The 15,220-nt window shown below is 47.7% G+C and overlaps 1 protein-coding gene across 1 annotated transcript; it reads left to right on the top strand.

Annotated features, from left to right (window-relative positions):
• Window positions 1-5,495: 5,495 nt before the first annotated feature.
• LOC144737087 (uncharacterized) lies at window positions 5,496-7,800 on the top strand. The gene is made up of 2 exons (XM_078619749.1): window positions 5,496-5,594; window positions 7,375-7,800. Exons 1-2 carry the CDS (start codon window positions 5,587-5,589, stop codon window positions 7,745-7,747), a joined length of 381 nt encoding a protein of 126 aa, XP_078475875.1. The 5' UTR covers window positions 5,496-5,586; the 3' UTR covers window positions 7,748-7,800.
• The last annotated feature ends 7,420 nt before the right edge of the window (window positions 7,801-15,220 follow it).

Here is a 15,220-nt window from a genome sequence, read left to right as displayed (position 1 = left end):
GAACCAAAGAGTACAACAAATATATTTACGCGATCTAACCCCCACCCTTCCTCCCCCCAAAAACCCCCTCCATCGTAGAAAGTTCAACATTCTCACAAATGCAACACACTGTCGCCCGGTTTCTGTATCGATAACGAAACACTTCCACGCGCAGTAAAATACATTCCGTGTCAGGAAAAGTGTTACAGAATCACGCCTGTTTCTCCGGTCGGCAGTAAACCACGTGGGATTGTTCTCGAGCTTCGTGGGTTGTGGCCAGGGCTTCACAAAGGTCATCATGATCATCCCCCCTCCCCTCCGCTGCAAGTCCGGTTCACTTGTTGTGGAGGCCAGTCGTTTAAGTCCAGCTGTTCACTGTAGCCGTGAGATTCCACACCGATATCATCACCATCGTGAGCAGGAGCAGCAGCAGCAGCAGCCAATTCGTGAACTCTGTAAAACATATTCCAAGTACGCGTATACCGGACTGCGTAGCCAAATACCGGTATCGACCGTGCCGGCCTTCATCGCTGCTCGCTAACAACGCTTGAGCTTAAAGTCTGTTGAGGCTTTACGGGGTATCTTTGTTGTTGGCTGCCTCCATCTCGATGGCTTCTGTGACGCTAATTATGAGCGGCAATGGTAGTTAGCCCAATGCCATAATTGCACACGCGAAGCCATTATCATAACCACCGTCATCATCATTCGACAGCGTCGCCGAAAGTGGGATTTTAAACACCGCGATTGAGAAAAATACACAGTGAGCACGTGGGAATTGTTTTTTTCAAGTTGAATTAAATCATTAAGTGAGCAGTCTGGGTCAGTGCTGAGAAATAATAAAGCAATGTTCATTGACAAAGAAAAAATAATAATGAAACAATGTTTATTCACAAAAATGTACAAAGACCCCCGTATAGCCTGTAACAGACTGTTGGAGCAAGTGCTGTTAGCGAGCACTTATGAAGGCCAGCACGGCACGCGAGGAGGTGGGGTGGCCAGCACAATGCCCGGCCGCCTTTGTCTCCCTAGTGGCGATGTTTACTACACACCGCACCAAGCCACTCACTTGAGGCCGAGTCGACATAGGGGAGGCCCAGGACCGGTTCAGATAACCGTCACTGGTGTTGGCCGTGAGCGGGAATCGAACTCGGGTCGCCGAGTTCGTAGTGCAGCGTGCTAACCGCTACACTACCGCTCACATAATATAGAGTACACATATATCCAGGACTCCTCTAATAACGAACTTTCAGAGATACGAACAAACCTGTCCGTATGTCGAGTTGCCCGTTCGGACCGAGAGTCGTAAGTTCAACCGCAGCGCAATCGGCGGCTGTGGTGGCATCTACATCTGTAGAACATGAAGAACCAGTGGCATCTACATCTGCAGAACATGAAGAACCAGTGGCATCTACATCTACAGAACGTGAAGAACCAATGACATCTACATCTGCAGAACATGAAGAACCAGTGGCATCTACATTTACAGAACATGAAGAACCAGTGGCATCTACATCTACAGAACGTGAAGAACTAGTGGCATCTACATCTACAGAACGTGAAGAACCAGTGGAATCTACATCTACAGAACGTGAAGAACCAGTGACATCTACATCTGCAGAACATGAAGAACCAGTGGCATCTACATCTACAGAACGTGAAGAACCAGTGACATCTACATCTGCAGAACATGAAGAACCAGTGGCATCTACATTTACAGAACATGAAGAACCAGTGGCATCTACATATGCAGAACGTGAAGAACCAGTGGCATCTACATTTACAGAACATGAAGAACCAGTGGCACCTACATCTGTAGAACATGAAGAAACAGTGGCATCTACATCTGCAGAACATGAAGAACCAGTGGCACCTACATCTGCAGAACGTGAAGAACCAGTGGCATCTACATCTGCAGAACGTGAAGAACCAGTGGCACCTACATCTGTAGAACATGAAGAACCAGTGGCATCTACATCTACAGAACGTGAAGAACCAGTGGCACCTACATCTGTAGAACATGAAGAACCAGTGGCATCTACATCTACAGAACGTGAAGAACCAGTGGCACCTACATCTGTAGAACATGAAGAACCAGTGGCATCTACATCTACAGAACGTGAAGGACCAGTGGCATCTACATATGCAGAACATGAAGAACCAGTGGCATCTACATTTACCGAACGTGAAGGACCAGTGGCATCTACATATGCAGAACATGAAGAACCAGTGGCATCTACATCTACAGAACGTGAAGAACCAGTGGCATCGACATCTGCAGAACGTGAAGAACCAGCGGCATCTACATCTGCAGAACGTGAAGAACCAGCGGCATCGACATCTACAGAACGTGAAGAACCAGGGGCACCTACATCTGTAGAACATGAAGAACCAGTGGCATCTACATCTGCAGAACATGAAGAACCAGTGGCATCTACATTTACAGAACGTGAAGGACCAGTGGCATCTACATCTGCAGAACATGAAGAACCAGTGGCATCTACATCTACAGAACGTGAAGAACCAATGACATCTACATCTGCAGAACATGAAGAACCAGTGGCATCTACATTTACAGAACATGAAGAACCAGTGGCATCTACATCTACAGAACGTGAAGAACTAGTGGCATCTACATCTACAGAACGTGAAGAACCAGTGGAATCTACATCTACAGAACGTGAAGAACCAGTGACATCTACATCTGCAGAACATGAAGAACCAGTGGCATCTACATCTACAGAACGTGAAGAACCAGTGACATCTACATCTGCAGAACATGAAGAACCAGTGACATCTACATCTGCAGAACATGAAGAACCAGTGGCATCTACATCTACAGAACATGAAGAACCAGTGGCATCTACATCTACAGAACGTGAAGAACCAGTGGCATCTACATTTACAGAACATGAAGAACCAGTGGCATCTACATATGCAGAACGTGAAGAGCCAGTGGCATCTACATCTGCAGAACATGAAGAACCAGTGGCACCTACATCTGTAGAACATGAAGAAACAGTGGCATCTACATCTGCAGGACATGAAGAACCAGTGGCATCGACATCTGCAGAACGTGAAGAACCAGCGGCATCTACATCTGCAGGACATGAAGAACCAGTGGCAACTACATTTGTAGAACGTGTAGAACCAGTGGCATCTACATCTGCAGGACATGAAGAACCAGTGGCAACTACATTTGTAGAACGTGTAGAACCAGCGGCATCTACATCTGCAGGACATGAAGAACCAGTGGTATCTACATCTGCAGAACGTGAAGAACCAGCGGCATCTACATCTGCAGAACATGAAGAACCAGTGGCAACTACATTTGTAGAACGTGTAGAACCAGCGAATCTACATTTACAGGAGATTATACAACTTTTAAAGCCATTTCTCGTGTTTAGTGGACATGCTGTACAACATGCTTAGAATCGGAGTCCCTGTATGTATATATAATGGCCATGTCCATCCGCATATCAGCCTCTCGGGACCGACGTTTTTCACACCTGGTTTCAACTTTTCTAAGCCTCATCAGCAGTGTGTGAAATAAAACAAATCAATAAGCAACAAACGGACTTCGTTTTTAAATCAGGAAACCCCCCCCAGCTAGCCTCGAGGCGTCGTTACCAGAAGGCTCCTGCCACATTTGGATGTTTGGGCCAATGTCATGCCCGACTTTCGGTAAAGTCACGTAGAAGGGAAATAATAAAATAAAATGAAAACATAATAAAATAATTCACACGACGTTTCGGCCACAACGCAAGCAGCCGTCCTCAGGTGAAGACCAGGTCTGTCGGGGAGACAGCGTCTGAATGACGTCTGAATGACGCTGTCTCCCCGACAGACCTGGTCTTCACCTGAGGACGGCTGCTTGCGTTGTGGCCGAAACGTCGTGAGAATTATTTTGTTATGTTTTATTTTTATTATTTTATTATTTCCCTTCTACGTGACTTTACCGAAAGAACCAAGAAGATGAATCCCTGCAGTCACGAAATATTTAAATCGAAATTTCTCGTGTTGTAATCGGCACCACGATGTCTGAGGTTTTGCTGAATGATCTCGGGGGGAGGGAGGGGGCGGGGCAGCCCAAACAGTGGCATCTACATCTGCAAAACGTGAAGAACCGGTGGCATCTACAGCCCAAACAGACAGCCAACAAACACAATTTACGCAGAAACAGCGAGAGGAAAAGAAACTCAACGTGATCGAGTGTCACGTGGCTTGCCTGTGATCCAATCGGTGGCGTAACAGCTTCAGCGGACCCAGATCGAGACCCGACTACGATCCGCGTGCATTGCTTGCTGCTCGTTTAACACGTAGACTTTCGCGACCAATATCATCAATCTGGCCGTCGCCTGATGAAGCCGGTTGTAATTACTGGCGAAACGTCGTACTTAGATTGTAAGTGTTGTGGCTTGGCTCTCCAACACACACACACACACCGGTGTGCTGGACTAGTGACGAATTGGCCACGTTCTGTTCACGTGACAAACCTTACTAGTTGGCTGTGTCGGGTGGTGGCGGGTTTCACGACACGTGTTTATATATTTACGCGATCTAAGGGGCCGTCCATAAATTACGTCACGCACCTAGAGGGGGGGGGGGGGGTCAGACATTTGTGACGATGTGTGACGAGGGGGGGGGGGTTTGAGAAATGTGACGTCACATCAAAATGCGCAACTTAAAAAAAATATAGACAAACACGTTCCACTTAATTAAATAGACTTTTAATACATGTTTTCTCCTTCAACATCAGAGTGCAGCGCCACATTAAATACGCACTACAAAGACAATAGTTTAAAGCGATTTGAAGTATGTTTTATTTGGGGGGGGGGGGGCAGAGCTTTGTGACGTCATATTTGAGGGGGGGGGGGTCTGACTTTATGTGACGCCGTATGACGAGGGGGGGGGTCAAAAATCGTCAAAAATCGCGTGACGTCATTTATGGACGCCCCCTTACTCGCTTTACTTAGCAGGTGGGTGGCCAGCACCACGCCCGGCCGCTTTTGTCTCCCCGGTTGCGATGTTTTTTACGCACTGCACCAGCTACTCATTTAAGGCTGAGTCGACCTAGGGGAGGCCCAGGACCGGTTCAGATAACCGTCACTGGGTGTTGGCCGTGAGCGGGAATCGAACTCGGGTCGCAGGTTCGTAGCGCAGCGTAGCGCTAACCGCTCCACTACCCCAAATACACAAAGATGCACAGACGCAGAACCAAATCATTCTGGCTCAAGTCCCTTCCAGAGTGTTAATTCAAACTGCACACGCGCGCATTTGCCTCGCATTACGTCTGCGCGGGGCATTATCTCTGCGTTTGTTTTGACCAGCGTCACGAAAATGGCAATTTAAAACGAATAAAACCCCGATTAAACACGTAATAAAACAAAATTGAGATTGACGCTTTCAATCGCAAGCGCGTCGGCCAATTAAAGGATGCACGCGTGGCGGTGGTGATGATTGGTGGCGGCGTTGATTTCGAATATAAAAAGGGGCCTTGTTGACCACTGGACCTCATTCATCACTCCAGCTCATCCGCCCTTCGCAGTCTCTCGCTCTCTCACTCACTCTCGGCCTCAGCCTCCACCCAAGACCCTCAAACAAGCCAACATGGTCAGGTAAGGTCCGCCACATCGAGGTTGAGTTGATGATCCAACGGCGGCGGTCGCTCGGTTCACTGACAGTCTCTCGCGCATACACCCGGCGGTAGTCAGAATCAGAATCACGATATTTTATTTATACTGGAGGAATCCGATGAGATATGAAACTTTTTCCACAGATCATAATCAGAATATGTATCCCTACTGTAGGAATCCGATGAGATATGAAACTTTTTCCACAGGTGATAATCAGAATATGTATCCCTACTGGAGGAATCCGATGAGGTATAAAAGCTATTTTTGTCACACATGTCCAGTAGAGGCGGGTAAGCAAACAACACGAACATGATAGGGGTGCAAAGTACAAGAAAACGTAAACTAATCACCCAAAGACACAAATACATTTTAACCATTTCCATCCTACCAGACAAACCCCACTGAGCTATTCATTTCTTTTTCAGAAGCGCCCTGGCCGTAACAAATGATAGCTCGACAAATAGTGGCCCCATCATTTGGACAATTTAGCACCCACACAATGTACATAATCGCAACGCATGTTTCTAAATGTGTAGGGAAACAGCCGCCTCCGTATCACTCGTCTATCGCTCCTACGACTACCAAACCCATGGTCAGCGTTTCCGTGAATTTCACTCGGTGATGACTCCACTCCCAGTTGCGGGACTCACTCGCTCTGTCAGACAGACGCTGACTGCCTCGTCTCATGCACGCAGCGTTCGACCACCACCAAACACTGCGAGGTCACATCAACTCACTCCTCACTCGCTCGCTCGCTCACCCAGGCAACTCACCACACCGCCGGTCACGACGCTTTTCTTTTGAATTCTTCCCTGGCACTGCTGAACTTTGGAATTCCCTCCCATCGTCTTTTTTTCTCTCCAAAGGTTTGTTTTTATGTAACCTTGTTCATCGCTAAAAACAAAACGTGATAACTCTTACCTATCACTCCTTCAATTGTGCTGTTTGTTGCTGGTCACTGGGCGTTTTTGGACCTTTGGACCCTGTGTGCACAGCTACGGTGGGTTAGTAATGGGCGACAATGCGCCGAGGAATCGGTTGCTCCGTGTCTCTCCGTGTCTCCCCGTATGCCCCCGTGTCTCCCAATGTCCCTAAGCCTCTCCGTGTCTCCCCATGTCTCCAAGTGTCTCCCCGTGTCTCCCGTGTCTCTCCATGTATCCCCGTGTTTCCCCGTGTTTCCCCATGTCTCTCCGTGTCTCCCCGTGTCTCCCCGTGTTTCCCCGTGTCTCCCCGTGTCTCTCCGTGTATCCCCATGTTTCCCCGTGTCTCTCCGTGTCTCCTCATGTTTCCCCCTGTATCTCTGTGTCTCCCCGTGTTTCCCCGTGTTTCCCCGTGTCTCTACGTGTCTCCCCGTGTTTCCCCGTGTCTCTCCGTGTCTCCCCGTGTTTCCCCGTGTCTCTCCGTGTCTACTCGTGTTTCCCCGTGTCTATCTGTGTCTCCCCGTGTTTCCCCGTGTCTCCCCGTGTTTCCTAATGTCTCCCAATGTCCCTAAGCTTCTCAGAGTCTCCCCGTGTTTCCCCGTGTCTCTCCGTGTTTCCCCGTGTCTCTCCGTGTCTACCCGTGTTTCCTCGTGTTTCCCCGTGTCTATCTGTGTCTCCCCGTGTTTTCCCGAGTCTCCCCGTGTTTCCTAATGTCTCCCAATGTCCCTAAGCTTCTCAGAGTCTCCCCGTGTTTCCCCGTATCACTCCGTGTCTCCCAACATCCCTAACTCTCTCCGTGTCTCCCCGTGCCCCCACCCCCACCGATGTGCCAACCTCCACAGCTACCGCACCTCCTTGGGCCACTGTGGCTCCTCCTTCGGCCACTTTCCGGCCTCCCACACCCTCGGCGCCTACTCCCACCAAATCGGAGGCTACGGCGGCCTGGGCCACGGCTACGGTGGCCTGGGCTACGGTAGCCACGGCTACGGTAGCCACGGTTACGGCGGTCTGGGCTACGGTAGCCACGGTTACGGTAGCCACGGCTACGGTAGCCACGGCTACGGTAGCTACGGGCAACCTCTGCTGAAGAGCTACGGGTCTCGCTACCCGGGCGCGCGCTACGGATGCTACGGCGCCGGCTCTGGGGGGCTTCACTTCGCCCTGCACAACACGTACACCCACCCACGCGCGCTCGGCGGCTGCGGGTACCTGTGAGGGTCACAGGTGTGCTGCGTGAGGGGCGGGGCTATGCTCGAGGCACGTGGGGGGGGGGGGGGGGTGACACCTGTCCGTTGGGTGCCTCCCGAAGGCTGGCGGTTTAACGTGTTGTTCCTGAGATAGGTGTACCTGTGATACCTGTGAACACACCTGTATGTCAACTTGACAATGTGATCGGTTGTGGAGTTTCGGCTGGTCACAGCATCGTGTGTCGTGTGTAAACTCCACCTCCCCCACCCCCCATTGTCTCAAGGCGCGCAAGTCCGCACACGCGAAATTGTATTTATGTATGCAATCCCTCGTATTATCACAATCATATATAATAATCATCATCATCATAATAAAAGCTTATTTTAACGCAACATGTGTGTGTGTGTGTGCTCTATGTCAGTGAAATAACGGCGAGTCGGTGGGTGGGTGGGGTGGGGGGTGGGGGGTCTCTGAATGATACTCTTAGTTCTTTCGGTAAAGTCACGTAGGTAAAAAATTAAACAAAAATTTATAAAAAAATAAAATAATAAAATCACGACGTTTCGGAGGTAACACAAGTCTCCGTCATCAGGTGGGACGGAGACTTGTGTTGCCTCCGAAACGTCGTGATTTTATTATTTTATTTGTATTAATTTTTATTTTATTTTTTTACCTACGTGACTTTACCGAAAGAACTAAGAGTACGAATCCTTGCAGTCACGAAAGCTTCAAATCTAGAACCCCTACGAATGGAATTTTCTTTGGGCAATGCCAGAACGGGACGCCTAGGGGGGGGGGGGGAACTTTGCTTGGAGACTTTGCCAGGAGGGACCCCCCCAAAGAAGGGGGCTTTGCCAGGAGGAACCCCTAGAAAGGGGGATTATTTGGGGGGCTTTGCCAGGAGGAACCCCCTAGAGGTTGGCTGTTCTACGCCGCCTTGCCGTGCCACTGCTACACTTTCGGCTGCCTGGTGATGTTTGGCGAATTCCATTTCGCGAGCGATGTGCGTCGTGTGGGAGGAAACCAGAACACCCAGCGTGCGTCCACGTGGTGGACAGCACTCCGAAGGGTCTGCCACAGCCAGGCCCACAATCCATCGATCGGCCACCATGCGTCCGTCCACGCGTTCGAATGTCGGGCGTTGAATTGCCTCCACGCGACTTGAATGGCATTGCGGCTTGCAGGGCGTGAACGGTGCGCGCCAAACAATTGTTCCATTCTGTGTTCCATATGTCGGTCTTTATTATGTTTTTTTGGTAAATGCCTCTTAAGCGTATATTACAATTGTACAAAACACAAGAGTATAACAATTTAACGTTGCCGCGTCAGTCTGGAATTCGCCGTGATCCCTTCGTTACGAGTCTTGCGTTAAAAAAAATGTTTTTTTTTCTTCCCCACGGGGAATCCTGGCCAAGTCTCATGGCTCCCTCCCCCCGCAGCCATGCTCCTTGAGACCGATTTAATGTTTCTTGGCTGTCGGTGTGAAACGAGTGCCCGAAGAAAGCCAACACCGTTCGAGTTGAGAACAACACCCGAAGCTTTCCGCGCGGAAAACCTTTTGCCACGAAAACTGAAATGTCCCTTCCTAGCCATACGGCACAACGGCGCACGCCTTTGCTGTCGATTTGAAACGCAGTGCCCGGAGAAAAGAAGCCAACACACGTCCTAGTGGCCAAAACGCCCCGAAGCTTTCCACGCGGAAAACGACTGTCAGCAAAACTCAAATGTGACTTACGATCAGCGGGGTACGTCGCAGAATCCGACCATCGCATATCCCGCCTCGACCCAAATTGTCTGCCCGCACAAAACAGCGAAGTCTTTGGGTCACGTGTGCTCCCAAGAGACGCTTTGGGTTGCGGATCGCCGTAGAATCGTGTCAACGGTGCCGTCAGCCCATCACCGCCCGTCACGGCCAATTGGCAACGGGGTTCGTCATGTGGAACAGGACGTGTCAATTCGTTGTTGCTGCTGCTGCTGCTGATACTTCAGCACCAGCGGTGTGCCGGGAGAGTAAACCCACGCAACGCATTTACAATTTCGAGGTTAACGACTTTTCGCTAAAGCTCGTGGTCGCTGTAAGAGCCAGGGACGGATTGGCATGTTTTGTTGCACGTGACAAAACTCGCTCGCTCGTCGGCCGTGTCGGGTGGAGGTGGGGGTTTACGACACACATTTTCACGAACCCGAAATAGATCAACTTTAACGTGAACAATTTCTAAAACGTTTCAGGCAGCTTCTTCTTTTAGTTCAACAGTTCTATTGTGGCGCGCGGCTTCTCCAATTTTCACCCAACTATTTGGTTCATTCGGTAAAGTCACGTAGAAAGAAATTAGATTAAATAATAAAGCACGACGTTTCGATTGCGACACAAGCAGTCGTCATCAAGGAAGAACTACACAGAGAGAGAGAGAGAGACACAACATAGACACACAGACAGACACACCAGCAGAGAGAGACAACACAGAGACACACAGAGACACAGAGATACACAACATAGACACAGACACACAACATAGACACACAGAGAGTGTCTCTGTGTTGTCTCTCTCTGCTTGTGTGCCTGTCTGTGTGTCTCCGTGTCTGTGTTTTGTCTCTCACTCAAATTTACTTCTACCTGACCACGGTTGCTTGTGTCGCAATCGAAACGTCGTACTCAATTACTTAATTTATTTTCTTTCCACGTGACTTTACCGAAAGAACCAAAGAGTCATTCCTGCAGTCACGAAAGCTTTAAATCGAGTGTCACCCAACTGTCCACGTGCATCCGCTACCTACACCTCGAGTCGGAATGCGCACGTTGTTGTATGTTACGCACTCCCCGACGCGTCAACATTCGATACCATTCGCCTGCAAGATTTGCCTCCTGAGCTCGCGACGATATTGCGATGGTAGTCAATGGGCGCAAGTGAAATGCAATCGGGGAGCGGTAGGGAAGCGGGGGTGATAATAGTTTTCAATGAAAATATATATTTTTTTCTCTCTCTCTCCTCCGTGAAAAGCTTGCAGAGTTTAATATATTACCCGTAATTAGGAAAAATACGTTATTCTATATATATATCTTTAAATACATGTTCACAGTCTATATTGGCATGGCGTGTATACAAAAAAGGCCGTTATAAAAAAGAAAAACACACGGAACGCGTGGGATTTCCAGATCTACTCTGCAAACCTTGGACTCCCCAAAATTTGTCAACAAAACATTGACAGGGCCTTCATTTTCGCCGGAGCTGTCCAGGGCTGAGCGCCGGAAAACATTTCCCTGCCTCGCATCCAACCACCCGCCTGTCCTACTGGGGGCAGGAGCAGGGCAAAGTCTCCGGAAAATATTCCATGAAATAAATTGAAGCTCTACCAAAAAGCACCTCCATCCAGGTTTGTGTTCACTCCGTTGGGCAACTGCAGCAGTTTGACGCGTATTGCTGTCCGTGTTAAAATGATCAGCGGGCCTGTCGGTGTAGCACGCCTTCTGAACCCGCACAAAAACATACTCTTTGTGTGTCTTTCGGTAAAGTCACGTAGGTAGAAAAATATAATTAAATAAAAATATTAAAAACATATATCACGACATTTCGATCGCAACACGAGCGTTCGTCCTCATGTGGGAAAAAATATCTAACAATATTAACTGCTGAACCAGGAAGAACACTGGTTCAGCAGTTCCACTTCTGGATGATTTGTTCGTGTGCGCTTGTGTTGCGATCGAAACGTCGTGATATATTATGCTGCTGTTTAATTTCTCTACCTACGTGACTTTACCGAAAGAACCAACTGGTATGGATTCATGCAGTCACGAAAGCTTCAAATCGGCGATGCGAACATTTCGTTTTTCGTCTGGAAGGGCCTTGCCCCGTAGTCGGCCGGTGGACTCAGGGGGGTGACGATGCCGATATTTTTGCCCAGGTTAAGCAAGGCTCCACTGCAGCTTCCAGAGTTCCTTTCCTATGCAGCACTTTGCACTCCGGTCGTGTTTTTGTGTTTGTTTGTATCATTGTCACTCATAGGTTTTTTCGGTAAAGTCACGTAGGTAAAAAAATAATAATGATAAAATAACAAAAAATGAAAATAACTAAATTAAATCACGACGTTTCGGAGGCAACACATGCTTCCTTCATCGGGTGTAAAAAAGGCTCAGCAAAATAACAGTAGTGAGAGTTCTCGATTTGAAGCTTTCGTGACTGCAAGGATTCATACTCTTAGTTCTTTCGGTAAAGTCACGTGGGTAAAAAATGAAATTAAAATTGATGCTGCAAATCTGGCTGTGACGGTCCCACCTGATGACGGAGACTTGTGTTGCCTCCGAAACGTCGTGATTTTTATTATTTTATTTTTTATTAATTTTAATTTCATTTTTTACCTACGTGACTTTACCGAAAGAACTAAGAGTATGTAGTGATAGTTATTTGTGATGGGACATTTGTTATATAGGGTAAGAGGAGGGGGATGAGCCAAGGAGGATGTGCACAGGATGGAGGGGGGGGTGTGGAGCCAGGAAGATGAAGCTGATACTACACTACGAAACCACGGATGGGGGACGCAGAGCGGGGGAGAGTGGCGGTTGAGGTTTAACATGTCATTAACATGTCATTAACATGGTTAATCACATCATTCCAATGATTGCTCAATTTGTACCCATCATCACGATTAAATTTAGTTATTTTCATGTATTATTATTTTATCATTATATTTTTTTACCTACGTGACTTTACCGAAAAAACCTAAGAGTATGAATCCTTGCAGTCACGAAAGCTTCAAATCTAGAATGTATAATTGTTGTTAATCACGGGACCTCCCTTGCCAGCGTCAAAATATTAGAAAAGGTTTTACCCTTTCTGGCAATAAAAACAGTTGCGTTAAGATGTTTAAACACCACACAGAAATCTTTCGCAAATAAATCATGTCCGCGTTAACCACATATACTTGTGGCGAACATGCAACCAATAAAAACCATGCTCTGGTAGTATAGGATGATGCATTGTCTTTGAAACTGATTGATCCACAACAGAGACAGCTTTCGATTTAAAGCTTTCGTGACTGTAGGGATTCATCTTCTTGTTTCTTTCGGTAAAGTCACGTAGAAGGGAAATAATAAAAGAATAAAAATAAAACATAATAAAATAATTCTCACGACGTTTCGGCCACAACGCAAGCAGCCGTCCTCAGGTGGAGACAAGGTTTGTCGGGGAGAGACGTTGTCTCTCGTTGTCTCCCCGACAGACCTGGTCTTCACCTGAGGACGGCTGCTTGCGTTGTGGCCGAAACGTCGTGATAATTATTTGATTATGTTTTATTTTTATTATTTTATTACTTCCCTTCTACGTGACTTTACCGAAAGAACCAAGAAGAAGAGACAGCTTTCTTTGGCGCCTGGCCTTACTGGACATCTGTGCGGGGCAAAAACCAAAGGAGGTCCACAGCTCATCGATTCCTCCACGATTAAGACTTCTGATTCCGAGGAAGAGCCGCGACATCGTCGCGGAGATTATGGGGGGGAGGGGGGGGGGGTGCGATTTCATCCGCGAGACGTTTTGGTTCGCGCGTCCGGGGAGGGAAACGCTGGGGACGCGTTGTGTCGTCGCGTGCAACGTTCGACGTATTTCGTGCCGCGCATAAGCCAACGATGCTCATCGGATGTGCAGTGGTGGGGGGGGGGGGGGACTACAACAAACTAAAAAGAAACAACGCAAAAAGCAGTTCTAAAGAAATTAGTTTTAAATCTAGACGATGATTTAAAAGTGCATAGCTTCCAGTGGATTCCTAACATCGGAAGGAAGAGAGCGTTCCAGACGGCCGCATCATCAACAGCACCACCACCACCATCAACGTCAACATCATCATGCAGGTCCCTCCTCAACATCACCACCATCACCACCACCATCATGTACGTACGTAGAACTTCCTTCGCACCGTACGTAGCCAAACGTGCTAATCGGAGGTGCGGGGGAAGGACACCGAACTAAACACAAATTGCAGTTATAAAGAAATGAGTTTTCAATCTCGATGGTTTAAAAGTGCAAAGCTCCCAATGGATTCCTCATATCGGAAGGAAGAGACCCATAGACCCACAGAGATCCCAGTGACTCGTAGAGACCTACAGAGACCCATACTCATATGTATGTTGGACTTCTTTCGCACCGTACGTAGCCGACCGTGCTCATCGGAGGTGCGGGGGGGTGGGAGGCAACAAACGAAACACAAACAGCAGTTCTAAAAAAAACATCAGTTTGTGGCGCCCTCCCATGGTCACAGCGCGCAGCGTTTGCCGATTGTGCCGATACAACAGCAGGACAGTTTAACACGTGGCAGGCTTTCGCGACCAATATTATTCATTATCAACGTTTTTGGGTTTAGATCGCGTTATTTATAAATGTGTCGTAACCCTCCACCACCCGACACGGCCAATCAGTAAAAAAGTGTCACGTTGACAAAAGACAAAATAGTTCACTACTTTAGCCTACCGGTGTGTTGAAGCGTGAAACCACAACATTTACACGTTTTGAGTACGATGTTTCGCTGGTAATTGCATCCAGCATCATCGGGCAATTCACCAGAATGGTGAGGCTCTGCTCTGTCTCCCGTTCTTATATAGAGCAGCAGCAGGAGTTGCGTTAAAGTGTTCAAATCGCCAAATAGAAGAAACCTTTTGCAAGACATCAAGTTACCGCATTGACCACACACACACACAGGACTTGTGGTGAACATGCAAACAAACACGGCTCTGATACTAATAACTATATGGGCATCGTCTTTGAAACTGATTGGTCTACACCAGAGGCAGCAGGCTTCTTTGGGGCCCAGTCTCACCACGAGCATCACACAAGAGAACAACCCCAAAAGGCGAACAGGAACAAAGACATGAGAGGTTTTTTGGGGGGGTTAGATCGCGACACAGCCAATTGGTAAATGGGTTTGTCACGTGAACAAAACGCGCCAAGTAGTTTTGCCGGTTCAGCACGCCGATTGCGTTGGAGAGGAAACTCGACATTTACAATTGTAGTGTAACGGAAATTAGTGTGTAGTGCAGTGTATAGTGTAGTGTATAGTGTAGTGTACAGTGTAGTGTATAGTAGTGTATAGTGTAGTGTATAGTGTAGTGTATAGTGTAGTGTATAGTGTAGTGTATATTGTAGTATATAGTGGAGTGTATGGTGTAGTGTATAGTAGTGTAGTGTATAGTAGTGTAATTATAGTAGTGTATAGTGTAGTGTATAGTGTAGTGTATAGTAGTGTAGTGTATAGTAGTGTAGTGTATAGTAGTGTATAGTGTAGTATATAGTGTAGTGTATAGTGTAGTGTATAGTGTAGTATACTAGTGCAGCAGTCACCGGTTGTGTGCTGGAGAGTAAACCCACTGCAACATTTACACTTATAGTGTAGTGTATAATGTAGTGTGCAGTGTAGTGTATAGTGTAGTATATTAGTGTAGCAGTCACCGGTTGTGTGCTGGAAAGTAAACCCGCACGTTTCGCGACACATTTTATATTCACGCGACCGAACCCAAAA

This window comes from Lampetra planeri, chromosome 64 (genome assembly GCF_965212315.1).
Source record: "Lampetra planeri chromosome 64, kcLamPlan1.2.h2, whole genome shotgun sequence".
NCBI lineage: Eukaryota > Metazoa > Chordata > Hyperoartia > Petromyzontiformes > Petromyzontidae > Lampetra > Lampetra planeri.
The sequence above is the reverse complement of the archived record's forward strand: the minus strand, read 5'-3'. Positions and strand labels throughout refer to the sequence as shown.